The sequence below is a fragment of the Orcinus orca genome, chromosome 2 (assembly GCF_937001465.1).
Source record: "Orcinus orca chromosome 2, mOrcOrc1.1, whole genome shotgun sequence".
NCBI lineage: Eukaryota > Metazoa > Chordata > Mammalia > Artiodactyla > Delphinidae > Orcinus > Orcinus orca.
Genome location: NC_064560.1, coordinates 198,824,126 through 198,851,491, shown reverse-complemented (window position 1 = coordinate 198,851,491; position 27,366 = coordinate 198,824,126). Strand labels below are relative to the sequence as shown.

Here is a 27,366-nt window from a genome sequence, read left to right as displayed (position 1 = left end):
TCATAATCCCATCATAGAGACATGTTACATATATAGATAGGGTATAGCTACATGTGTGTAAACACACACAGGGTTTTTCACTTAATAAATCATGAGCACTTGGCATGTCATTAAATACTTCCCTAGAATAAGATTTTTAGTGACCATATAAAAAAACTGCAGAGAACACACTATAGTCATAAACCAAGAGAACACGCTATATTCATAAACCAAGATTTTCTCAAAGTGTTTTAATTTCCACTTTAGCTGATGAGATCTCCTAGGAAGCAAGCAGAGGAGACAAGCACTTCACAAATGTCAGCTGATATTAGTTCCTCCTTTAAAAGTCTTTTTCCTCAAAGTAGCCCTGTCAAATTATGACATTTAGATTTCAAAAACTCATTCCCTTGAACTGATACTATTCACTGAGAGTTCCATAATCTCTACACAGAGGGGGCTTTGAGGTTGCAGTCTGGTTAGAAGGGGGCAGAGGACTTGCCTTGAAACTGCACTGGTAAAGCAGGCACACTAGTCTCACTTAGAAAATATGTTTATTTGAGGGGGCGTAGGCAGTATTAGAGGAAAATATGGAAGGTCAGAGTCTCTGGAACCATCTCCTTGGCACAATCAGTGATCATACAACCAAAAGCAATTTCAAATGTGTAAGAAGGGAGTGCAGGACTCGCTGGCCAAACTCCATTAAAATCTATCATAATTCTGTAGCAGGTAACAGACAGCATAATCAAATTTTGGATCAAAATTATTTAAGCTGAAACCCTATCATTCATCCATGATTTCTCCCTCTCCCTCACCCCTACAGTAATCCCTCACCTTGTTCCATCAGCTCTATGTCCTAACCTACCTCACAGCTGGCCCCTTCTCACCAACTCTGTGGCCATGCCTGAGACAAATCCAGTACACCTCTCACGTGGACCACCGCATTGTTCTTGTAACAACTGCTCTCCTGCTTCTACACCTGTCCCTGGAATCCGGATTCATACAGAGCAGTCAGAATAAGCTCTCTGACTTCAACAAAATTAAAAACTTTTGTGCTCTGAAGGATATCATCAAGAAAAGTAAAAAGACAACCCACAGAATGAGAGAAAATACTTGTTAATCATACATCTGACAAAGGACTTGTATCCAGAATATATGAGAAATGCTTAAAACTTAATAATTAAAAGGTTTTTTTTGTTGTTGTTGTTGTTTTGTTGTTTTTTTTTTTTGCGGTACGCGGGCCTCTCACTGTTGTGGCCTCTCCCGTTGCGGAGCACAGGCTCCGGACACGCAGGCTCAGCGGCCATGGCTCATGGGTCCAGCCGCTCCGCGGCATGTGGGATCTTCCCAGACCAGGGCACAAACCCGTGTCCCCTGCATCGGCAGGCGGACTCTCAACCACTGCGCCACCAGGGAAGCCCAAAAGGTAATTTTTAAGTGGGCAACAGATCTGAATAGACATTTCTCCCCGGAAGACATACAAATGGCCAATAAGCACATGAAAAGATGCTCAATATCATTAATCATCAGGGAAAATGCAAAACAAAACCACGAGATATCACTTCACACTCACTAGGATGGCTATAATCAAAAAGACAGATAAGTGTTAACAAGGATGTGGAGAAACATATACATTGTTGGAACATTGCTGGAACCCTCATACATTGTTGGTAGAAAATAAAATGCGGCAGTCACTGGCAGTTCCTCAAAAGGTTAAACGTACAGTTACCATATGACCCAGCAATTCTACTCCTAGTTATATACCTAAGAGAAATGAAAACGTATGTCTACACAAAAACTTGTATACAGAATTTCATATTACTATTCATAAAAGCCACAAAGTAAAACAACCCAACTGTCCATCGACTGATGAATGGATAAACAAAACATTGTATATCCATGTGACTGACTATTATTCAGTAATAAAAAGGAATGAAGTACTGATAGATGCTACAATATGATGAACCTTGAAAACATGCTGCTAAGTGAAAGAAGCCAGACACAAAAGCCCACACATCTGCACGGTTCCATTCATATGAAAGAGCAAATGGCCAGAAGAAGCAAATCTACAGACAGAAAGCACAGCAATGACTGCCTGAAGCCGAGAGAAGAGAGTGGGGGTGGGCATGACTGCTAAAGGACAGGGTGTTTCTTTTTAGGGTGGTATGTCCTAAAACTGATTGTTGCATAACTCTGTGAATATACTAAAAAACACGGAATTGTACACCTTGAATGGTTAATATATATGGTATGTGAAATCTCAATGAAGCTATTACCCCAAAAAAACACACCAAAAAAACCCAAAAAACAAAACAAACAAGAAAAAGAAGAATCAGCTCTCCAACATGCATTCATGACAAAAATTTCAGTAAACCAGAAACAGAGGGGAACTTCCTCAACCTGATAAGGAATATCCACAAAAAAAACCTAACAACTAACATTACACTTAATGTTGAGAAACCCAGAGCTTCCCCAACTGGGCTTCCCTGGTGGCGCAGTGGTTAAGAATCCACCTGCCAATGCAGGGGACACGGGTTCAAGCCTTGGTCCAGGAAGATCCCACATGCCGCAGAGCAACTAAGCCCATGCGCCAAAACTGCTGAGCCTGCGCTCTAGAGCCCACGTGCCACAACTACTGAAGTCCACGCGCCTAGAACCCGTGCTCCGCAACGAGAAGGCACTGCAATGAGAAGCCCGCGCACCGCAACGAAGAGTAGCCCCCGCTCAACGCAACTAGAGAAAGCGCGCGCGCAGCAACGAAGACCCAACGCAGCCAAAAATAAAAAATAAATATGTAAATAAATTTAAAAAAAAAAGCTTCCCCAACTGAGATCAGGTACAAAGCAAGGATGTCCCCCTCTCACCACTCCTTTTCAACATTTACTGGAAGTTCCAGCTAATGCAATAAGACAAGGAAATAAAAGGTATACAGATTGGGAAGGAAGAAATAAAACTATGTTTGTGGATGACATGTTTATCTATGTAGAAAATCTGAAAGAATCAATAAAAAAACTCCTGAAACTAATAGGCAATTATAGCAAGGTTTCAGGATACAAGATTAATATACAAAAGTCAATCACTTCCCTATATACCAGCTATGAACAAGTGGAATTTGAAATTAAAAACACAGTATCATTTACATTTGCATCCCCCCAAACAAAACACTTAGGTATAAATCTAACAAAACATGTAAAGAGCTATACAAGGAAAAGTATAAAACTCACATGAACAAAATCAAAGAACAACTAAATAAATAGAGAGATATCCCATGTTCACAGATAAGAAAATTCAATATTGTTAAGATGTCAATTCTCCCCAACTGAATGTACAGATTCAGTGTAATCCCAATAAGTTATTTTGTGGATACCAACAAAATAATTCTAAAGTTTGTATAGAAAGACAAAAGACCCAAAATAGCCAACACAATATTGAAGGAGAAAAACAAAGTTAGAGGACTGATACTACCCAACTGCAAAACTTATTATAAAGCATCAGTTATCAAGACAGTGGTACTGGCAAAAGAACAAATGGATCAACAGAACAGGAGAGAAAGCCCAGATATAGACCCACATAAATACAGCCAGCTGATCTCTGACAATGGAGCAAAGGCCATACAATGGAGCAAAGACAGCCTTTTCAACAAATGGTGCTAGAACAACTGGACATCCACATGTAAAAAAGTGAATATAGGCATAGACTTTCACAAAAATTAACTCAAAATGGATCACAGGGGCTTCCCTGGTGGCACAGTGGTTAAGAATCCACCAGCCAATGCAGGGGACATGGGCTCCATCCCTGGTCCGGGAAGATCCCACATGCCACGGAGTAACTAAGCCCATGAGCCACAACTACTGAACCTGCGTGCCTAGAGCCCGTCCTCCTCAACAAGAGAAGCCACCACAATGAGAAGCCCAAGCGCCGCAATGAAGAGTAGGCCCCACTCAGAAACTAGAGAAAGCCCGCGCGCAGCAACGAAGACCAAACGCAGCCCCAAAAAAAGGATCACAGGCCTAAATGTACAGCACAAAAGCTATAAAACTTCTAGAAGGCAATATAGGAGAAAACCTAGATGACCTTGGGTATGGTGATGACATTTTAAATAATATCACCAAAGGCATGATCCAGAAAGAAGTAACTGATAAGCTGGACTTCATTAAAATTTAAAACTTCTGCTTTACAAAAGACAACGTCAAATGAAGGAGAAGCCAAGCCACAGATTAGGAGAAAAACTGCAAAACGTACCTATCTGATAAAGGGCTGTTATCCAAAATATACAAAGAACTTTTAAAACTCAACAACCCAATTAACATACAGGCCAGGGCTTCCCTGGTGGTGGTGCAGTGGTTGAGAGTCCACCTGCTGATGCAGGGGACACGGGTTCGTGCCCTGGTCCGGGAAGATCCCACATGCCGCGGAGCGGCTGGGCCCGTGAGCCATGGCCGCTGAGCCTGCGCGTCCGGAGCCTGTGCTCCGCAACGGGAGAGGCCACAACAGTGAGAGGACCGCGTACTGCAAAAAAAAAAAATACAGGCCAAAGATCTTAATAAACACCTCACCAAAGAAGACATACAGATGTCAAATAAGTCTATGAAAAGATGCTCCACTTCATATATCAGGAGAATGCAAATTAAAACGAGATACCACCACACACCTAGTAGAATGGTCAAAATCTGGAACACTGACAACACCAAATGCTGGTGAGAATGTGGAGCAACAGGAACTCTCATTCATTGCTGGTGGGGATGCAAAATGGTACAGCCGCTTAGGAAGACAATTTGAAGGTTTCTTACAAAACTAAACATAATCTTACCATATGATCCAGCAGTTGCAGCCCTTGGTATTTATCTAAACGAGTTCAAAACTTATGCCCACACAAAACCTTCACCAGAATGTTTACAATATCTTTATTCATAATTGTAAAAATCTGGAAGCAACTAGCACATTAGTAAGTGAATGAATAAATAAACGTTGGTACATCCAGGCACTAGAATATTATTCAGCACTACAAAGAAATGGGCTATCAAACCATGAAAAGACGTGGAGGAACTTGAAGTGCACATTACTAAGTGAAAGAAGGCAATCTGAAAAGGCTGCACGCTGTATAATTTCAACTCTGTAACCTTCTGGAAAAGGCAAAGTTATGGAGACAGTAAAAAGATCAGTGGTTGCCAGGGTTTGTGTGGGGGAGGGAAAGGGATAAGTAGGCAGAGCACAGAGGATTTTTAGGGCAATAAAAATACTGACACCATAAAGATGGATACATGTCACTATACATTTGCCCAATGCTACAGAACGCACAACAGCAATCCTAAGGTGAACGATGGACTCTGGGTGATTATGCTGTATCAGTGCAGGTTCATCAGTTGTAACAAATGCCCCACTCTGGTGGGAGATGCTGATAAAAGGGGAGGCTATGCACACGGGTGGGGCAGGGAGTAAACGGGAAATCTCTGTAGCTTCCCCTCAGTTTTGCTGTGAACCTAAAACTGCTCTGAAAAACAGTGTCTAAAAAAAAGAAGTTCTTTGAAAGAGAAATGGGTGGATCTCATACCACTCACCCTATTCAACATTCTACAGTGGTTCCCCAGTGCTCTGAGAATAAGCAAATACCCTTCTGTGGCCTACAGGCTGTGTGGTCTGACCCCTTCCTGGCTCCCCCATCACATCTCCACCTCTCTCCACTCATCCCCCAAGCTCTAGCTCCACTGGTCCACTCTGCCCTCCTCAGGCTTCAGAACTGACTACTCCCCCTACGATCGTTCATCTCTCTCCACACACCAGGCTTCAGAAAGGCCTTCCCTGATCAGATCACTTACAGTATCCATCAGTCCCCTCCTCCTTCTAACATATCATCTTGTTTATGTCCTTCATAATTCTCATCACAACCTTTAATTACTTTATTTGATAAACAGTTTAATGATCATCTCTCTCATGAGAATGTAAGCAACATAAACCCTCTCTTGTTTACCAATGAAAAGCCTCGTACGTTAACAATATCTTTGGCACGGAGTAGATGTTCAGTAAAGATTTGTTGAATGAATAAGTAAAATGTTAACTTCAGGTCTTACTGCAAAAGAATATTCTCAATCCAATCTTTAAAATCAATAATGCTTCCGTGGTTCTGAATATTTCCATTAAAAATATAAAACATCAAAACATTCTTCTTTGAGGCAGGATAATTCTCTCCCCCATTAACACCACAATCCCATACACCTGGAAGGTGGGAGCTGACCTTCACGCTGACTGATAGCACCCAAATGCCTGATGGGCAGTTTTATAAACTGGAGCTAGGACTAGTAACACACAGTCTAAATCATCCACTTAGTACAACGATCAGAAGTTGCCAGAGCCCCCTGACAGCTCTAATGGTTTAAGGGGTCTCTCCAAAATCTCTAGGAAGTGACAGTCACTCCCTGTTGCAGGGTCTTTATTGGAGTATAATTGCTTTACAATGGTGTTTTAGTTTCTGCTGTACAACAAAGTGAATCAGCTATACATATACATATGTCCCTATACCTCCTCCCTCTTGCGTCTCCCTCCCATACAGTCTATTTTTAAAGTCTGGCTACAACATCCACTGTTCTTTTAAATGTTAAAATCTTATGGCTGAACATAATGAGATGGAGGCAGTCATTTATCTTCCAGATGAGGTTTTGTCACTTTTCTGATCCCAAGCCCACTGGCTAGCCAGTGCTCAGAGTCTAAAGCCTGATGACAGCATGAAGTTGAGCAGTTCAACAAACCAGCCTGCATCCAGCTTCATCTCAGGCCACTCTTCCAGCCACATACTCCACACTGCAGCCACAGTGAGCTTCCCACCACAGTCCCTGAACACACCATGACCTGTGTGTCTTCGCAAAGTCCCTTTCATTCCTTCCCCGTCCCCCATACGCATCTTGTAAGAACAAGTTCTCCACAGGAAGCCTTCAGCCTCCCTCTTTCACAGAACGCTATGAGGGCAGTTATCACAGGGCACCATCATGATTTGTTCTCTATCTTCCTCAATGGCTTCTTTCTAGTCTTCATCTACATCCTGTTCATCCACAAATTTGCAGCGGCTTCAAAAGACCAATAGGGAGTGTGGTACAATCAACGCTCAACACATATTTGTTGAATTAATCTCCCTCAAAACACTGTGCCAGAATTCCCCAAGTATGACAGAACAAAATATAAAGCCACTCTACCTCAGTTACGTCCATGATTATGCAAAAATTCACTGGTCTCTTATGTCTGGATCCAAAGAATACATTCATTTAAAATTGACACACACTTGGAACAACAGCTCACTTCCACCTCAGCAGTTCACAGAGCCATCAACTACTCCCTCTGGATTCTATCAAGCTCCTTGAGCTCCACTATATCTAGAAATCTCTCCATGCTTGACTCCGAAGCTTGTCTTCATTATGTGTGCAACAGTTTCCTCATCTGTTCTTCACTTATTCTAAGTTTAATTAACTGCTCTGCCTGACGCCTGTTTCCTTCCCTTTTTCCTCATTAAGTTCTAGGAGCTATTTTGTTCAAACTACATACAAGCTAATAAGAAATGAGACCTTCCTCAAACTTGAAGTGTAATTTCTCTAAGAGAAAACTGAAAACAAATCCAGTAGGAGCCAATCTTCTATTGAAAAAGACAATGTGACAACAAAATAACTTAAACCTAACAAAAGCTGCTTACTAGTCACTCCTTCAGGAGAGGACTTTCCTTATCCCACCACCAGTCTCCAAGCCAGTCCTGAAAACTCAAATAATTTGAGCATCCCCTGTATCTATGCCTGCTGGTTCTCAAGTTTGAAAGCTCCCTGAGGGCAGGGACTGGGTCTGTCTGGTCCACCACAGCATCCCTAGAAGCTGGTATGTGGCTGGCATACAACAGGCCCCAAATAACTATCTGCTGAATGAACCAACAAGAGATGTTGGGGAAAAAAAAAAAAAAGCAAGGTCAGAGCTTTGTCAAGGTACATTGTAGCTGGGTGAGAGAAAGTACAAAATGCCTTGCAGCTCCTTGCAGGAGTCACTGGTGACCACAAGGGCTGCAGTGGCTTTATTCCCAGATTCTGCCCATGCTGGGATCTGGGTTTGGGGATTTCCAGAACTCCTTTCCTTAAAGTTCTCAAGACCTTGGCTACAAGGAGGAAGTTAACCCCAAGGGCAACTTATCACTCCAGCAGGTAAGGCAAAGGTGCATGCATGCTGGTACCCCACACTCTGCCTACAAATGTTAACAGAAGCAACAGAACAGAATAAAATTCCTGAATCTCAGCGAGAAAGTGAGGAAGAACAAAGGGAAGGGAAGAGAAAAGGAAGTAGGGTATGTGGGTAAGGAGAGCAGGGGCTAGCCTTTATTGAAATGGACCGCGTGCCAGGCACCGTGCTGAGCAATTCACACGCACTGACCCATTTAATCCTTCCACCAAGCCAGAGCTAGAAACTATTACCATCCCTACTTTACTGATGATGAACCTGAAGTTTAGTGAGACATCACTTGCCCTGAGCACACAGCTAGGAAGGGGCAGCGCTGTGAGCCGGGTCTGACTCGAGGGTACCCCACTCTTCAACCTGCACTCACTATTCTGCCTCTGAGGCCTTAAGGCAGGACTGGGAGACGAGTCGTTCATTTATCCATTTAACGAACACTTACTGAGCACCTACTGGGTACATGCCAAGGCGTGGTGCCAGGCGCTGGTGGGCGGATGAAGGGACGGGGACTGAGAGGGTCGGGGGATAAGACGCAGCGTCAATCGTAAGACCACGGAGCTCGGCGCCTCGGGCCCGCGGCGCAAAGGGGATGCCAGGGTGCGGCACAGGGGAGGGAAAGCGCGGAAGGGGAGGGGCGAGCGAGCCGGGTCGCTTGGGGCGGAGGGCCCGCGGGAGGCGTCGGCCGACCCGCGGCGCCCAGGAGAGGTGGGCGACGACCACTCCCTCGGCGGACTGACAGCTTCTGCCGGGCACGGAGCCCGGCGCTTCGTGTGCCATGGCATTCGGCCTCGGCGGTCCGGCAAGGGCGAGACGGAGTCCGGGAAAGGGAGGGAAATGGGCAATGAGACCCTGAGGCGAGGGAGAGTGGCCCAGGGGCTGCGTGAGCGGCGGCGGGAAGGCCGAGGGAGGGGCGCGGGGCCGGGCGGTGGGGCGGGCGGCGTCGCGGGCGGCGCCGCGGGACTCACCTCCCGCTGCAGCCCCTCCGGACTCTTCGGCCCGGCCGGGCCGGAGGAGGCGGGGATGAACTCCGAGCCGCGGGGACTGCCGGGAACCCGTTCCCTGGGCAACGGGGCCGGCACCGACGAGCGGCAACTGGCTCCGCCGGCGGCTAGAGCGGCAGAGCCTCAGGAGGCGGTGGGCGGGACGGAAGTGACGTATAGGACTTCCGGTGTGCGTGGGCGGGGCTCCGGGTCTCTTTCCTGGGATCTCTGCAGCCAGCATGGAAGGTGCGTGAGAAGGGCAAGCTCCCCCAGGCAGGGAGGGTACCATTGTTATAGTTTGATCTTCGGGCTGAATGGCGGTCCGTCCCTTGCCCCAGCCCAGCCCGCTGGCCCCGATCAGGCTCTGCGGTCAGCCCGGGAGTCAGTTTTGCCGAGCCTCGATTTTTTCATGTGTAGAACGAGATGATGCAAAGGAGTGTTAGCAGATCCTGACACTCAAATTGTAATTGTCGTTATAAATTAGCACCAGCGGAGCACTTTCCCTGAACTCCCCTCAGAATTCCCGGCTACAGAGCTTTCTGCTTGTAATAAAAGCTATCATTCATCAAGCACTCACTGTGCGCCAAGTCGTGTTCTGAGTACTTTCAGTGGATCAGCTCGTTTGAGGCGCACAGCGATCCCATGAAGTAACGTCAACAGGTGGGGAGTCGAGGCTCGGAGGGGATAAGTAACGTAGTCACTATGCTACTGCCCTGCCCTGTGATTGATAGCTGATCTCTTTCCCAGCTAGACTGTGAGTTTCTTGAAGTCAGAATATTGGTTTTGGTTCCTAAATATGTGCTGGGTATGGGTCAGACACGATGAATCACACGTGGTCCTCGCCCGCAAGGAGCCCCTACTGGCGGAGGGAAACCCTTAGAAGATTATAGTACAGGTGGTAAGGGCTTTTCTTCCGTTTAACACATTCTAGTCAGCACCTACTACGTGCTGAGATTATGAGAGGGACCAAGACAGTCTTAGTCCCTACTCTGGTGGAACTTAACAGTCTATCAAGGAATGTAGTAGACATTAAACATGCAAATACACTACACTGGTGAGTGTCATGAATGAAGCTGAAGTACAGCGTGTTCCAGATATATAGTGCAGTGAGTCCTTACCCAACCTGTGGATCTAGGAGGACTTCTTTGTGGAAGTGACTTTCTAAAAACCTACATCAGATCATGTCACTTCCCAACTCAAAGCTTACTGTTTGCTTTCCATTGACTTGGAATAAATCCAAACTTATTATCTTGGACTATAAGTTTCTAGCTGTCTGACTGTCTCCTCTCTCTCCATTTCATTCTAGCCACACTGGTCTTGTTCTTTTTTCACACTCACCAAGCTCATTCTCACCTTAGGGCCTCTGCTGTTGACTTCTCATCATTCAGGTTTCAGCCTAAATGACAACGTCTCAGGGGTTCACGCTAACACAAGACCCTGTTTTATTTTGTGGCACTTATGATCTAAACTGACGATCATCTAATTGTCTGTTATCCACCTCATCTTTGGAAAGTAAGTTCAATGAAAATGGTCCTGGTCTATCTAATTGAGTCACTTCAGCCCCCACAGCTGGCATAATGTAGGCACTTGGCGAATATTGGTTAGTTGTATAAGTAAAGAGTGAATGAAAAATCAATATGATATTTAAAAGAGGAGCTCCTAGGTAACGTAAGGATGGGGGCTGGTTGTCAGGGGAACCAACCATGTGATTAGAGAGTTGGAACTTTCAGTCCCACCCCACCAAAGCCCCATGTCCAACAAGGCAAGAGAGGCTGGAGGTTAAATCAGTCACCAATGGTCAGTCATTTAATCAATCCTGCCCATGTAATGAAGCCTCCATAAAAAAACAAAAGCAAAGGGTTGTGAGAGCTTCCAGGTTGGTGAACAGGTGGAGACGCAGGGAGAGTGGCACTTGGAGAGAGCTTGTCAGCTCTGTACCCCTGCCCACGTACGTTACCCTATGCATCTCTTCCATCTGGCTCTTTCTAGTAATCTAGTAAGTAAAATGTTTTCCTGAGTTTTCTGTGAGCCACTCTAGCAAATTAATCAAACCCTAGGGAGGGGGGTCTTTGGAACCTCCGACCTATAGCTGGTAGGTCAGGAGCACAGGTGACAACCTGGACTTGAGACAGGTGTCTAAAGTGGAGGCGGGGGAGGAGTCTTAACAGGACTGAGTCATTAACTTGTGGAATCTGATGCTGTCTCCAGATAGATAGCGTCAGAATTGAATTTACTGCTTGGTGGCAGTGGGAAAAACACGTTGGAGAGGCCCTTGTGGTAATACATCCTATGCTGGATACTTGCCATGTGCCAGGCCCTCACACCCTCACAGCTTTACACATATGTATATGTTTTATTTGGGGATTTTTTTGGCCGCGCTGTGTGGCCTGTGGGATCTTAGTTTCCCGACCAAGGATCGAACCCGCTCCCCCTGCAGTGGAAGCGTGGAGTCCTAACCACTGAACTGCCAAGGAACTCCTAGCTTCATATATATTATCTGATCTTCACATCAACTCTTTGTAGTAGATATATTTTATCCCCATTTTACAGATAGGCACTTTGAGGCTCTGACAGGGTAAATAACTTAACCCAAGATTGTACAACTGGCAGTGACAGAGCTGGGATTCAAACCCAGTCATTCTGGTCTTCAGAGTCTAGACTCCAAACTATACTGCCATTGTGCGTCCTGGATTCCTTAAGGGGCCTCTCTCAGAATTTGGACCTTATCCTGTGGGCCATGAGACGCCTTTGAAGGATTCTAAGTAGAGAAGAAGAGAGGGCACAGGAGGGCTGGGAGGGCCCAAACAGCCTGAGTGGTCTGGGTGTTGCTTCCCACAGGAGCTGGGATCTGGGTGAATCCTGGGGTATGGGCAGCGTTAGCCCGAGGAAGGAAAGAGCTTTCTAGCAGAGAGAACTGCACATGCAAAGGACTTTTCAAGAGCTGCCAGTAGTTGACTTTAGCTAGAGATTGAGGGGCTTCAAGGTCGGGGTTGAGGTGAGTGTTGAGGCAGAGAAGTAGCCGGGTCCTGAAGGACTTTGGACCTCCTCCTGCATTCCTAGCGTGGAGATCATCACCGCATCTCTGGGGTTCAGCTTGTCAGTGTGTTGGAGTGGTGAGCTCTGGTGACCCACAAAGCTCTGAGCAAACGTCAGGTATCAAAGTTCAGAGACTGGAGAACGGGCGCGGTAAGGCAGGGGCATCGGAGCCTCGCGGCGGAAAGTCACAGTTCCACCTCCTTCCCAACCTTTGAAAGTGGTCAGAGTGTTCGGGGTAAAACTTTGTGGAGCCGTTAAGCTTCGAGAGGATTTGTATATCTGGTGAGACCTAAAAACGTAAAAACAATTCTGTTTTGTCTTGTTGCAGCGACTTTCACATTCATCCACACGTCTTCATTAACACTACGTGTTTTGTTCAGTGGATGTAGTGTTGCCGATAGTTTTACGGTTGCAAATTAGAACAGTTTGGGTTTTCCCCCCAACCGTGATCATGAATTTCATAATATTATGTTTCTTTTGCTCCCTATCAGCAAAGACTCTTGGAAGTGCAACGCCCAGAAAACCTGTCTTATCTGTCAGTGCAAGGAAAATTAAGGACAATGCAGCCGATTGGCATAATTTAATCCTGAAATGGGAAACCCTCAATGATGGAGGTTTTGCTACTGCGAATAATATTGCCAACCTGAAAATCAGTTTATTGTAAGTACCTACAAAGTGTGCTCTGTGTGCTTCACCCTTAATGATTGGGCAGAAATTTCATGGCAGTCTTTTAGAATGGGAAGGGTAGTCTCTAGGAACATGGGTAAATTACGTAAAGCGAAAAAGCAAGTGGCAAAATAATGCACGCAACTATGAGCTGTGTGTGCACTTTAAATGCAAAATTATACTGTAAATTGGCCATGGCTACATCTGTATATAAAATTATAAAAACGGGTTGGAAGGATACAGACTCAATTCAGGACACTGGTATCTTCTAGGAAGAAGTATCACTTCATAATGCTGCATTTTATTTCTGTGGTATTGTGATGTATAGTAAAAAAAATACATGTCTCGTCTTTGTCCCTTCCTGACACACGGCTCTTAAAACCCTTATAATTTCCTTAGGGACATGAGCAGTGGGAGAATCTTTAGTTAGGCTGAGATTTCTTCTTTTGTTCTCCAGTTGCTGGACTAGCTCCAGAGTGGTAAAGGGGAAAGGAGTCTCTTGTTACCATAACAAACCCCTTTCTACCACACCTGAGTTCGTGTTAATGAGGGGGCTTCTGGAAAACCAGAAGTAACCACGTGACTAGAGTTGGCACTATCAGCCCCACCCCCTTACCTCACCTCTAGGGAGGTGAGAAGGGCTAGAAGTTGAATTAATCACTGATGGCCAATCATTTAATCAATCATGCCTTCATAACGAAGCCCCCATAAAAACCTAAAAGGACGGGGGTTTGGAGAGCTTCTGGGTTGGGGAACCAGAACGCTTCCATGTGCCTGAAGGGAAATGTACCCCAGACTCCTCAGGGACAGGAGCTCCTTCGCTCAACCTTCCAGACCTTGCCTTGAGTACCTCTTGTCTACAGGTATGTGAATAAAGGATACGAATAAAGGATATTGGTCTCCTTTAATAGCCTTTGTAATAAACCAGTAGTCTAGAAAGTAAACTGTTTTCCTGAGTCCTGTGAGCTGGTCTAGCAAATTAATTGAACCCAAGGAGGGGGTCGTGGGAACTTCCAATTGACAGCTGGTCCGTCCTAAGCACAGGTAACAACCTGAACTTGTGATTGGTGTCTGAAGTTAAGACGGGGGCAGTCTTGTGGGACAGAGCCCTTAACCTGTGGGATCTGATGCTGTCTCTGAGAGATAGTATCAGGATTGAGTTACACTGTAAGACGCCCAGCTGGTGTCTGGAGAACCTGAGAATAGCTTGGTGTGGAGAGGCGCCCCCCTCCCTTTGATGACCAGGTGTCGGAAGTAGAGAGGGGTATTCAGAGCAGAGGAGACACACAAGAGCATGTTTTCCCTTAGCAAGTTCTTCTAAAAAGACAAAGGAGTACAGGTGGCCAACAAACACATGAAAGGATGCTCAACGTCATCAATCATTAGAGAAATGCAAATCAAAACTACAATGAGGTATCATCTCACACCGGTCAGAATGGCCATCATCAAAAAATCTAGAAACAATAAATGCTGGAGAAGGTGTGGAGAAAAGGGAACCCTCTTGCACTGTTGGCAAGAATGTAAATTGATACAGCCACTATGGAGAACAGTATGGAGGTTCCTTAAAAAACTACAAATAGAACTACCATATGACCCAGCAATCCCACTACTGGGCATATACCCTGAGAAAACCATAATTCAAAAAGAGTCATGTACCAAGATGTTCATTGCAGCTCTGTTTACAATAGCCAGGACGTGGAAGCAACCTAAGTGTCCATCAACAGATGAATGGATAAAGAAGATGTGGCACATATATACAATGGAATATTACTCAGCCATAAAAAGAAACGAAATTGAGTTAATTGTAGTGAGGTGGAGGGACCTAGAGTCTGTCATACAGAGTGAAGTAAGTCAGAAAGAGAAAGACAAATACCGTATGCTAACACATACATGGAATCTAAGAAAAAAAAAATGTCATGAAGAGCCTAGGGGTAGGACGGGAATAAAGACACAGACCTACTAGAGCATGGACTTGAGGATATGGGGAGGGGGAAGGGTAAGCTGTGACAAAGTGAGAGAGTGGCGTGGACATATATACACTACCAAACGTAGGGTGGATAGCTAGTGGGAAGCAGCCGCATGGCACAGGGAGATCAGCTCGGTGCTTTGTGACCACCTAGAGGGGTGGGATAGGGAGGGTGGGAGGGAGGGAGACGCAAGAGGGAAGAGATATGGGAACATATGTATATGTATAACTGATTCACTTTGTTGTAAAGCAGAAACTAACACACCATTGTAAAGCAATTACTCCAATAAAGATGTTTAAAAAAAAAAAAGACAAAGGGGTTATGGGAAAAAACTGTTGACAGTTGCCAATTCTAATTGGAAGATTTGCTTTACTGTTCTTGCACTTTCCTATATATATGTTTTTGTTTTTTTTAATCAGCTTTGCTTATGCAAGGCCTCAAAAAATTTAAGCAAGACTCAAGCTGGTTCCTACCCACGAGAATCTTTAGTAAAATGCGAAAGATTTATATGATCTGAAGAGAAACATGAGTATGGATCTATATATGTGTAGTTTTAATTTCTCAAAGTTGTAATTATATATTTGTATATCTTTGTCTACTGGCCAGAGTCTAGAGTCTTAACTTTCTGGCCTGGGTCCCTGGCTCTTTCCAGTTCTTTCAAACATATCACACACGTCGGCCCTCTGCCGCCTTTTCCTGCTTAGCAAGTTCTATGAAACAGTTCTTACCTTACTGCATAAGATGCTCTCTGATATTTTCTATTCTAATGTTTAATTTTTTTCCTTAAATTTCTTTTTTTTTTTGGCCATGCTGCACGGCATGTGGGATCTTAGTTCCCCAACCAGGGATCCAACCCATGTCCCCTGCAGCGGAAGTGCAGAGTTTTAACCACTGAACCACCAGGGAAGTCCCTAATTTTGTTCCTTAATTGTTGATTGTGGCCCCGCTAGATTTATTTCAGGTGCTGTGGGTCACAGCCTTCCGTTTACAAAACGCATTCCTAGCTGGTGGACTCTGAGGAGATGATCCGTGTCTTACCCCCTTAGGATGCCACAGGGCTGGATTGAATTGACTTGTTCTAGGGCAGAATTGAGTAGCGGATGGACATATTCGTTGTATATGTAAATAACATGTAAATGTGATGACGTGAAACGACGCCAATGGAAAAAGTCGATGATGACCTAAGTACATGGATATTGAGTTTTCGAGGGTTCATCACAACGAAATGAAGCGAGCCTGTGGAGTGTATTTTGTTCCCACTCTTTTCCATCTTGTCCAGGAGCAAAGACACGATAGGATTAGAGAGCAGCAGCCTGGCTTCTGATGAAAATGCAGAAAAGGAGCACCCAGAATACAGCAGGGAGCTCGAGATGCTGTGCGAGGGGCTGCAGACCACCCTGGATGCTTTGGTAAGGTGCAGGAATCCTCGGGTGTCGCGTGTGCACAAGCACCTTGCAGCATTCCACGTGGTTGGTCGTGCTTTCCTTCACCAAGCTTTCGTTTTTCCTTCCTCAACCTCCTCCATTTGTCTCTCTCGCTCTACGTGTCCCATAAATCTTGTTTCCCAAGAGGCTGTCCTAGACCTTGGTTCTTTTGGTTCTGCATGTTGCCAGGGCAATTTCACCCACTCCCAGGCTCCACAGGAAGTGTGTCAGGCTTTGGGGACCCGGCAGGCACTCTCACCTCTACTCATCGACAGTACAGAGGCGAGTGGGTGCGGCTGTGTTCCCATAAAACTCTATTTATGGATGCTGAACTTTGCATTTCAGATAATTTTCACGTGTCACAAAATATTCTGCTTTTGATTTTTTTTTTTCAACCACTTAAAAATGTAAAACCCATTCTTAGCTCAAGGGACACACAGAAATAGGCTTTGAGCTGCATTGGGCCTGTGAGCCTTGATCTCGCACATAAGAGATGCTCTTATATGTTTGTTTAAAGTCTGGATGTCAGTACCCACCATGCTGGCCACCACATGTGCACGAAACACCTCATCTCAACCAGACACAGGGATAAGGTTTTGCACATCTTTGAACTAACTAACTAAAGCTTCCCACAAACATAGAAAGTCTGTATAGTTTAACCTTTCTTGATGGAAATGTTTCTAATGTTTTACATGCTTCCTTGCCTTTTTAAACAGAATATGTCAAATATAATTGTATTTCTTCAAGATACCACTTATTCAAAGTTAGGGTTCCACGTATTATGAGGCAGACGATAGGTTTAAGAGTTTTTCAGGAAAGAAGCACTGCCCTTTTAAACATCACATCCATTGTAAGATGTAATGGTTTCTGAAACATTAAAATGAGAAAAATAAATAGTGCATTGAGAACATTTTGGTGATTTAGCCTTTTGTTTGCTTGAAATGCAATATTGTCTTCAAGATATCTTGCCCTGTATGGGGCTATTTGTCTCCTCTAAATAAATGATTAGGTTTTTGTAGTTGTCCCGTCTGTTTTGTGATGCTGCCTGTGGGTTGTGCTGTGATAAGGAACACTTGCCCCCCCTGCCCAGGCTCTCCACCTGGTGCTCAGGCAGGAACAAGACAGGCCTGGGTCATCAGTCACTTTGTTTTAAGCCCCACTCACGGGAAGCCTGGAGGATAAGGTGTGTGAGCTTGGTGTTTTCTTTGTTTTATCTCCAGGTTCACAGCTGTGTCTCCAGTAGTTGAGTTCTAGACCTAGACTTCTGGACCAGTAGAGGATTAACACAGGCAGAGTAATCAATCGAAATTTCCAGAATGACCCAATTGAAAACTGACCACATGTATGTTTTTTCCCCAAATTAACCCATTTGATTATGGCAAGTGGTTTTGTTTGGACCAAGCATGGGCACACATATTGTTTGAAAGAGAAGAAACTGAATGGCTAAGTTCCTATATTGAAATATTTTATTTATTTATTTCCTGGTCACACTTAGCTTTTTTTAAAATTAATTTATTTATTTATTTTTGGCTGCTTTGGGTCTTTGTTGCTGCGCACAGGCTTTCTCTAGTTGCGGCGAGTGGGGGCTACTCTTCCTTGTGGTGCGTGGGCCTCTCATTGCAGTGGCTTCTCTTGTTGCAGAGCACGGGCTCTAGGCGCGTGGGCTTCAGTAGTTGTGGCTCGTGGGCTCTAGAGCGCAGGCTCAATAGTTGTGGCACATGGGCTTAGTTGCTCCGTGGCATGTGGGATCTTTCTGGACCAGGGCTCGAACCCGTGTCCCCTGCATTGGCAGGCAGATTCTTAACAACTGCGCCACCAGGGAAGTCCCACACTTAGCTTTTAATTGGCAGTTTTTGTTGTTGTTGTTTCACTGAAGTATAGTTGATTTCCAATGTTGTGTTTCTGGTGTACAGCAAAGTGATTCAGTTAGACATATAAATACATATTCTTTCTCATATCCTTTTCCATTATGGTTTGTTACGGGATATTGAATATAGTTCCCTGTGTATACTGAAATACTTTAAATAGGCAACAAAGTTAAACACACGATGCTGGGCTCGGTCATTTGTTGTTAGATGTGGCAACACTCCCACCAGAACCTCTTCATCCTTGACCTTCCATCTTCCTTTCTGGCATAAAACACTTCACAGAGGGCTTCCCCGGTGGCACAGTGGTTGAGAGTGTGCCTGCCGTTGCAGGGGACACGGGTTCGTGCCCTAGTCCGGGAAGATCCCACATGACGCGGAGCGGCTGGGCCCGTGAGCCATGGCCGCTGAGCCTGCGCGTCTGGAGCCTGTGCGTCCGGAGCCTGTGCTCTGCAACGGGAGAGGCCACAACAGTGAAAGGCCCGCATAGCGCAAAAAAAAAAAAAACATTTCACAGAATCCCCAAACTGGGTTAAAATGAGAAACACTTTTGACATATACTAATGTGACTTTTATAAAATGTGAAAACCCTGGGAAGGATTTTGTTTCTAAATGCCATTTGGCTTTCTTTAGTTCACAAGTCCTCATTTATAACTCTGTACCTATGCACACCTCGTTAGGGAAGAGCGCCTGCGCGGGACGAGGGGGAAGAGGTATTTTGCCTTCCATTTCAGGCATGTCAGGAATGACTGACTGGTTTTACTTGGCCATCCTTGGCTCTCCCCATTCTTAAGTGGCTGTCTGGTACCACGGGACCCCTTCCTCAGTCCCGCTGACCCGCACGGAGGAGGGACGGCCTGGGAGGATGTTAGGAGGTAGAGTCAAGGTCCAGAACATCCAGCCAGTGGCTTGATGGACTGAGCAGTAACAGGTGACACGTCCTGGCCCTGGTCCCTCTACCCACAGCACGGGTCCAGGGTGAGGGGGTGTGGCCTGGCAGGGCAGCTGAAAGTGGCTGCAAGGTTTTAGGTGACTGCGTGCCCATAGTGACCTGCGTTCCCAAGGTCTTCAGACAAAGCCTGGGCTGACCACGGGTGCTAGTTGTCAGGCCCCAAAGTTCTGCTCCAGTGAATTTATTCTATTTTAAAGTGGTTTGAGGGACTTCCCTGGCAGTCCAGTGGTTAAGACTCTGCACTTTCACTGCTGGGGGTCTGGGTTCGATCCCTGGTCAGGGAACTAAGATCCCGCAAGCCATACAGCGCGGCCAAAATATAAAGTAAAATAAAGTGATTTGAGAATTAGTTCACATTCTTAGGTTCAAAACCAATGTTGATCCTTAAGGATATTGATATTATTTTTCCTATTTTCCTCCATCCTTTAGAGAGAATGGTTTCCCGAACTTGACTTTGTCTTGAATCTGAAATTGGTAGAGGGTGGAGGCACCCTTGTCCCTAAGCTGGACGAACATCTCGAGGTGTGGGCTGTTGGCTTTGGGAGGGGACGTGGAGCTGAGAGCGTGTCCAGCTGCTGTCACTTTAGGGCTGCACGTGCGTGAGACTTTGGTATCGTCATTGATGAATGAGCCCCAGAATGCGGCTGGCACCTCTGGCCCGGTGGTGTCAAGCCTCCAGGATCTTCTTGGCTCTCCTGACCTTTATCAGCTTTTCTTAGCATTAGGTGGAGCTGCTGCAGGACACAGAGGAGAGAGCTCAGGATTGGGTGTCAAGAGACTTGGGGTCGGAAAGCGTGTTATCAAGTCCTGGCCTCGTGTTTCCCTAGCTCAGCAACCTAGAGAATTTTCCCACCTGTGGTACGGAAATGATGAGTCCTGCCTCTTGGGGTTGGGTCAAGTGACATATCGAACCTGGAAAGATTTGGGAAAAGGAGTCTAGTCCTTTAAAAATTAATGTTCGCTAAATATAGTGCACACCTCTTCAGATGTAATTGGAGGGTGGTTGAAGGACTAAGTGCAAGGAATTAAGATTTTGACGATTTATATATCTTTGCTTATACCCCCTGGGTACATAAAGCTAACTCCATACTTAGGACGTAGACTTGTGGTCTTAGTAGACCCATGCTACTGATATCTGGAATCTCTGTTACTTCACCCATTTGTTTTACTTAACAAACCCTTACGTAGCTCTGACCAGGTGCTCCACAAGTACTAACTTAGTCCCCCGACACCCCGTGGAAGCAGCCACTTTGTGCCGCAGCACAGAGCCTGGCGTACGCTGAGGCACCGTCCACGTCACGTCCTCACCACTTCCTTCCTGTGTGAAGTGTGTAGGGCTGCCTTTCGTTATTACCATTTTATAAACAAGGAAACAAGCCTCAAAGAGGTTTCAGTAAACTGGAAACAGAGCAGGACCCTGTGGGGCTCCTGGGCACGGAAGCCTTTCCGTCCCCCGTTTCTTGTTTGTAGACAAGACTCCAGCCTCCATGACCTTCCCTGAGTTCCAAAGGGCAGGTTCAGACAGTTGCTGAGCAAAGCAAGAGCAGCCAAGAAACCACCTGAGGCGAGATTAAAGGGACCCGAGAAGCTCATCAAGATTAGGAGAGGGGCTTCCCTGGTGGCGCAGTGGTTGAGAGTCCGCCTGCCAATGCAGGGGACGTGGGTTCATGCCCCGGTCCGGGAAAATCCCACATGCTGCGGAGCGGCTGGGCCCGTGAGCCATGGCCACTGAGCCTGCGCGTCCGGAGCCTGTGCTCCGCAACAGGAGAGGCCACAACAGTGAGAGGCCCGCGTACCGGGGGGGGAAAAAAAAAAGATTAGGAGAGGACCATTGGTGAGACCAGATTAAAGGAGTGCAGGCCCCACACACACTCGAATCTTATCAGCAACCCCACCCTTGAACTGTTGCTATAAAACCCCTCATCAGATCCTCCCGGGTTGGGGACACATAGTTTTTCAGGGCAGGAGCCCGCTGTGTCCCCCTTTGCCTGGCAAAGCAATAAAGCTATTCTTTTCTGCTTCACCCAAAACTCTGACTCGACACTGGTGCACAGAGGCCGAGCTTTTGGCATTAAACTCAAAGGCAGTTCATAAGAGTCAGAAATGAGGGACTTCCCTGGTTGGTGCAGTGGTTAAGAATCCGCCTGCCAAGGCAGGGGACACGGGTTTGATCCCTGGTGTCCAGGAAGATCCCACATGCCACGGAGCAACTAAGCCCGTGAGCCACAACTACTGAGCCTGCGCTGTAGAGCCCGCGAGCCACAACTACAGAGCCGGTGCACCTAGAGCCCGTGCTCCACAACAAGAGAAGCAACTGCAATGAGCAGTCCGCGCACGGCAATGAAGAGTAGCCCCCACGCGCAGCCACGAAGACCCAGTGCAGCCAAAGATTAATTAATTAATTAATTTTTTTAAAAAGAGTCAGAAATGAGCTCATTTAATGCCCCTTCTCCTCTCATTACATAAAAGCGAGAGCCTGCCTTGCCACCCCTCCAGGTCTTTGGTGCTAAAAAATTAGTGATGTTCGGAAAACTTAATGAAGCGGGACCCAGCAAGCTTCCTCTTCTCCAGCACTGGAGATGTGGGCTTTATTACTGAAGTCATCCAAATTAGTGAAATCGTAGCAACTGTCAGTCTCCTTCTCCCTGGAAATTTGCTGCACATGGAGTTAATGCTGTTGATCACTGGACTTACGATCTCAGCAGACTTACATTTCTTAGCTTTGAAATCTTAGAGTTATTGAATCTAAGAGAGGATTTCAAATAATAATCTCATATTCTAAATTAATATCTTTTCAGACCAAAATACAGATGAAAATGGAAAAGCTGTCTTCCACTACCAAGGGGATTTGTGAACTAGAAGATTACCATTATGGGGAGGAGAGAAAACGGCCCCCCCTGTTCCACACGTGGCCCACAGCCTATTTTTGTAAGTAGTTCTTCCTGCGTTGATTTTCAAGGGTAGGTTATGAGAGCATTTGGTGTCATTTAGATCTGGCCCTCTAAGAAGCTGACAGGCTTTGAAATTCAATTGAAGAGGATCCATTGGGAAGGAAGGAGATGAGGACATCTTAGAGGAGTGTTTCTTCTTGCCTTTAATTACCCACTAATCAGCAAAGAATATTAAATGTAATTAGAGACCCATGAAGCAAGTTGCCATTATTAGCCGTTTAAGGCCAACGGGTAGAATGCACTTTGCCTCCTCTGTAGAGGCAGAAATCTCGTTTTTGTTTTTCAAGAAGGATGGGTTTTTGCTTTGTTTTATTTAAAAAGTACATGGCGGGGGGGTGGGGGTCACTTCAGCCCACCCCATGGAAGAGGACCGCTGGGAAAACAAACTCCATTACATAACTAAGCTGTGAGGTAAGGGCTGTGTTTTTGCTTTATTAGTTTAAAAGAAGGACTAAGCTATTTGATGTTGCTTTGAGGCTTAAATAAGGGAGAAAATCACCTCACGTAACGTGTTTATTGAACATTGTCAGTTTGAGGTCAATCTGCTATGTATAATGATTGCCAGTTCCTAAGAGTCGAGTGGAAAGGTAACAGGTACTTTTTAATTTCATGACACTTATTTACCATGTTATCTGATTCTAATCTGCACTGGCTGGAGCCCTTCTTCCTCTTGTGCTGTTGCTGACTCTAGCTTTTAAGGAGGAGCTTTGCAAAGTTCCTGGCTGTCCAGTGGTTAAGACTCAGTGCTTTCACTTCAGAGGGTGCGGGTTCCATCCCTGGTCTGGGAATTAAGGTCCCGCAAGCTGTGCGGTGTGGCCAAAAAAAAAAAGTGGCGGGTCGTCCCTAGTCAAGGGTACCCCCTTGAATGCCACTGTTCAAGGACGGCTCGCGTTCCTTTCAGACGAGGTCTCCCGCAAGCTCTCTGACATGTACGGCCGGGAGCTCCGCCTGAAGCGCACCGTCGTGGAGCAGCTGGCGCACACGGCCGACCGTGACCTGGCCCTGAGCTACCTGTCCATGTGGCTGCACCAGCCCTACGTGGAGGGCGACAGCAGGCTGCTTCTGGAAAGCATGCTGCTTGAAACCGGGCACCGAGCGCTGTGACCTCCCAGTGCGGCTCCGCGCTCCTCCGGGCTCTGCACCTCAGCTTCTGCAGCTCCCACGGCGGACGGTCTTTCTGGTGGGCCCTGTGCCGCACCCTGATCACGCCCCTGCCGCACCCCGGGATCACGGCCCCTGCCTTACGCCGGGGTCACGGCCCCTGCCGCACCCCGGGATCACGCCCCTGCCACATCCCGGGATCACGGCCCCTGCCTCACCCCGGGATCACGGCCCCTGCCACACCCCGGGATCATGGCCCCTGCCTCACCCCAATCACGGCCCCTGCCTTATGCCGGGGTCACGGCCCCTGCCGCACCCCGGGATCACGGCCCCTGCCGCACCCCGGGGTCACGGCCCCTGTCGCAACCTGGGATCTCACCTGTGCTCTGGCTCAGCCACCCACTGACCTTAGGATCTTCCAGACCTGATCATTTCACCAGCTCTCTGCGGTTATCGCTGCTGCCTGCCGTCCACCACTCAGCGTCATCTGCACCTACTGTGAATTTGTCACTATGAAGACTTCTGCCCGAAATAAATGAATTCCTCAACAGAATGACTAAGTGATCTTGTTTTTGTAAATTAGGTGTATTTTACATAGATTACATTTACTTAGAAAATCCCTGGTTTAATATTTTTGCGTATTGTTTAAACTGTGGGACCGTATTAGTTTTGTAATCACAACTAACCTTTAAAGTACCGTAGAGTCACTGAGCAAAGACCAGCATCATGGAAATGAAAACTGGCTACCAAAACATTACCCCTATTTTTGTACTGAGGCTGCGACAGGCCAAGTGAAGTGTCTTCCATGTCATTCTCTGGGCATAAATCCTATAGTTTGGCAATATTTGCAACCAGATATCCAGGGTCAGTCCTGCCATTGCTCCCCAGAAACAGAAATCTAAGAAACTTCATGCTGTGTGATACAGGTTGTAGCCTCATGAAACTGAACTTCTAGCATCCCAGGCAAAGAAAGAAAATATTCCCAAAATAAAAGACTTTATATATGATGGGAATGTATTTTGAGCGAAAGGATATCTCACTGTGTAAGTTGGCATAGCCAAAGCATTTAAAGGCAACATGTCTTAGAATTTCTCTTTCCTTTGCAGTATTTATTAAAATCTAACCATCAGAAAAGCAGCCTGTCAGATGTCCTGCTGTCTGGAAACCGCCTGGTCAGCATTCGGCAAAAGTGGCACCCTGCCCCCTGCGTCCTGCGGCTTAGACAGCAGGCTGCAGTCCTGAGCCAGACAGGCGGGACGGGGCCCTCCGAGGCACGAGGTCAGTTTTATGTTTGGGGTGGGGTGTGGTTACTTAAAGAACAAATGCTCTTCAGAGGAGACCCTGAAGAATTTCTAGCCCTTTCTAGGACATTTCCTGTGTTCGTGATGCCTCATCCTCGGACACCCAGGTTGCCCAGAAGAACTAATGGAAATGATCAATGCTGCTGATGCCAAAACCCCACCTCTGTGCACTAGCACTGAACTGAATCTCGGAGACAGAGTTTGGGGTGAAGAAGAAAAGAATAGCTTTATTGCTTTGCCAGGCAAAGGGGGCAACAGCGGGCTAATGCCCTCAAAACTGTGTGTCCCAACCTGGGGTGGGCTGCTGATAAGGATGAGAGTGTGTGCAGGCCCCCGTTCCTTCAGTCCAAATATCTGGCATCCTCGAGCTGTGGCCTCTCTGGAATAGAGTGCTTCATCAGGTAGTTAACGTCTTCTATTTGTTGGGGGTTTTAGCTCTGCAGAAGAGCTCAAAGGTCTTGTTCTGTGTATCCCTTGAGGAGGAACCAGGACCCTGCCCTAAGGCTGCACTATTGTTTCTTGACTACTCCTCTTGTCTCTGCATCCCCTCCGTTCCCTGATTAGCGGCTGTTTGAACCTGCCCTTTGGAACTCGGGGAAGGCCATGGAAGCTGAATGAAACCAATCTCCTACAAACAAGAAATGGGTGACATGGAAGGACTTGTGCCCAGGAGTCCCACAGGGTCCTGCTCTGTTTCACTGCAAAGGACAAACAAGTGAATGAGCCAGGTGTCCAGTGGCATTAGCCCAGGGGTCCCTCACACAGCGGAAGAGGCATCAGATGGATGGAAGAGCTCTCGGCTGTTGAGTTTGCTGAGTTCCAAAGTCATTACACAACTATAGGACAATTTCTATCTGAAAGGAACAATGAAGCCATTGGAGAACCCATATTAGACTTCTAAGCATGGTGGATTGATCACCAGATATCTCCTCTGCCTCTGGAAATCTTGCGAAATAGTAAAGAAATATTAACAGGTAGAATCCACAAAAACAGAACTGGGATGGGGAAGCAGTTCAAGATGAATTCACGATAAGTACATTTAATGAAAACTAAAAAAAAAATTCCCTCCCTCTCTCTTTCCAGGAAACACAAAAGCTTAGACAAACCATGAAAGGAATCACAAGGTACCGAACACAGCACAGCTGTGAACAACAGTGATAATGTGACCTCTGTTGATCAACCACTCACGCCATTCACCAAATATTCCCAGACTCCTGCCTTCCCGGCCCATGGAAAGCCTGCACTTCAGTGCCCTTGGGCCTGGGTGGGACCATGTGGCCACCGAAGTGCCTCTCGTGGTGGGTCTCACCTCTCCCGAAGCTCTCTCCCTCTGGTGGCGTCACCAGCAGTGCTTGAGATGTGGCTGCCCCTGCTGGGTCCCCTGCGACCTCTGAGTGACATGACTTGTGAGCAGGAGACACACACCCCTTTGTTGTTTTATCAGAGCTGCTACTACCACCTCTCCAGACTGACCCGAAGCAATTTTAACCACTCTAGGGGGAGGCGTTTGGCGGGTCCTCCTTTGGTGTTGATTCTCTGCTTCATTTAAGTGTTACCTGGCTATGGCTACCAGTTTAGGAGGAGGTTTCAGAGCCTTTTTTGCAGCAAGGTGTGGCCAAGGACCAACGAGATGTGAGCAGAGGCCTTGTGTGCATCTCCCAGATCGCCACCCTCACAGGCTTCTCTCTCCGGGGGATGGAGCAGACACACGGGGCAGCAAGCCTTCTGAGACCTCTGGGAAGAGGGCCACCCTAGGCGCGGAAGTGACCTGGGTCTGGACCACCTCTGGAGCAGAGCCACTCAACTTCCTGAATGCCCACCGGCTCACATTTTTACTTGAGAGGTGCCATGCTCTGGATGTGTCCCCCCAGGTTTGCGTGTTGAAGTCCTAACCCCCACGCTCCAGGCCCCCAGGACTGGACCCCCAGTGGTTTCGCACGGCTCTGGGTTCCCGAGAAGTGCCCGGGTCCACAGGATGTGCTGAAACCGAGCAGGGCCCTGTGGGGCTCCCGGGCATGGAGGCCTTCTTGTCCCCCGTTTCTTGTAGGCAAGACTCCAGCCTCCGTGACCTCCCCTGAGTGCCAAAGGGCAGGTTTGAACAGCTGCTAATCAAGGGAGGAGCGGCCAAGGCTAGGAGGCGAGATCACAGGAACCCGAGAAGCTCAGCAGGGCCTCGAGAAGCTCATCAAGGCTAGGAGGCCCGCGCCTGAGACCCCGCGGCCCCTCCTCTTGTCAGCAACCCCGCCCTTGGGAGGTATTGTTATAAAACTCCTTATCAGATCCTCCCGGGCTGGGACACATAGTTTTTCCAAGGCAGGAGCCCACGGTGTCCCCCTTTGTCTGGCAGAGTAATAAAGCTGTCCTTTTCTACTTCACCCAAAACTCTGTCTCTGAGATTCGATTGGGCACCAGTGTACAGAGAAGCTGAGCTCTCGGCATCGGTGCCATGGCCTGACCCTCGAGCCCGACTCTCCTGAGCAGCTGTGGTTTACTCATTCCATCCTGCAGGGACGCCCACCCTTCTGTTCCTGTTGGACCCGCTTTGATACCAAGTTAGAGGACAGGAAGACGCCCCCAGTCACTTGAGAGGGCTGTAGGCAATGTGGCCCCCAAGAATAAAGCCCGCCCCTCCACAGCGGGCCTGACGGGAGCACAGCACCAGGGGGTGCAGCCCACAACCCGCAGCTCCGCCTGCCCGGGGCCTCTGCTGACAGTCTCTGCCAGCGGGGGCAGAGGACAGCTGTGCCCTCTTGATGCTGTCGTCTGTGTGTGGGCAAATGGCCCTCCCTTTCTCTCCCTGTAATAGAGCCAAGGAAAACATTCCATAAAAAGAGAGATCTTGATAAGTGACTTTACACGTGGGACATCAAAGGACTGGGGGTCCCATCCCTATGCCTCACTTTCCTCATCCATAAAGTGTCAGTAGAAACAACTTTCTTTCCTACTTCCCA

The 27,366-nt window shown here is 47.0% G+C and overlaps 2 protein-coding genes and 1 non-coding gene across 7 annotated transcripts in view; 1 reads left to right on the top strand and 2 right to left on the bottom strand.

The window, feature by feature from the left end:
- The window catches only part of TECPR2 (tectonin beta-propeller repeat containing 2), a 96,525-nt gene extending 87,231 nt beyond the window's left edge, over positions 1-9,294 (bottom strand). For all 5 annotated transcript variants that reach the window (XR_007475709.1, XM_004262418.4, XM_033420550.2 and 2 more), the window contains exon 1: positions 9,138-9,294. The gene's annotated coding sequence lies outside the window, so the exon portion shown is untranslated. The remainder of the gene's footprint in view (positions 1-9,137) is intronic.
- An 8-nt stretch (positions 9,295-9,302) lies between these two features.
- Positions 9,303-23,838, top strand: CINP (cyclin dependent kinase 2 interacting protein). Its single transcript, XM_012531268.3, has 5 exons — positions 9,303-9,398; positions 12,680-12,848; positions 16,101-16,230; positions 21,861-21,990; positions 22,915-23,838. The coding sequence occupies exons 1-5, from the start codon at positions 9,392-9,394 to the stop codon at positions 23,115-23,117; spliced, it is 639 nt and encodes a 212-aa protein (XP_012386722.1). The 5' UTR covers positions 9,303-9,391; the 3' UTR covers positions 23,118-23,838.
- On the bottom strand, positions 15,239-15,354 carry LOC117200171 (U5 spliceosomal RNA). The gene has a single exon (XR_004481647.1). It is a non-coding gene; the product is annotated as a U5 spliceosomal RNA (small nuclear RNA).
- Positions 23,839-27,366: the final 3,528 nt, after the last annotated feature.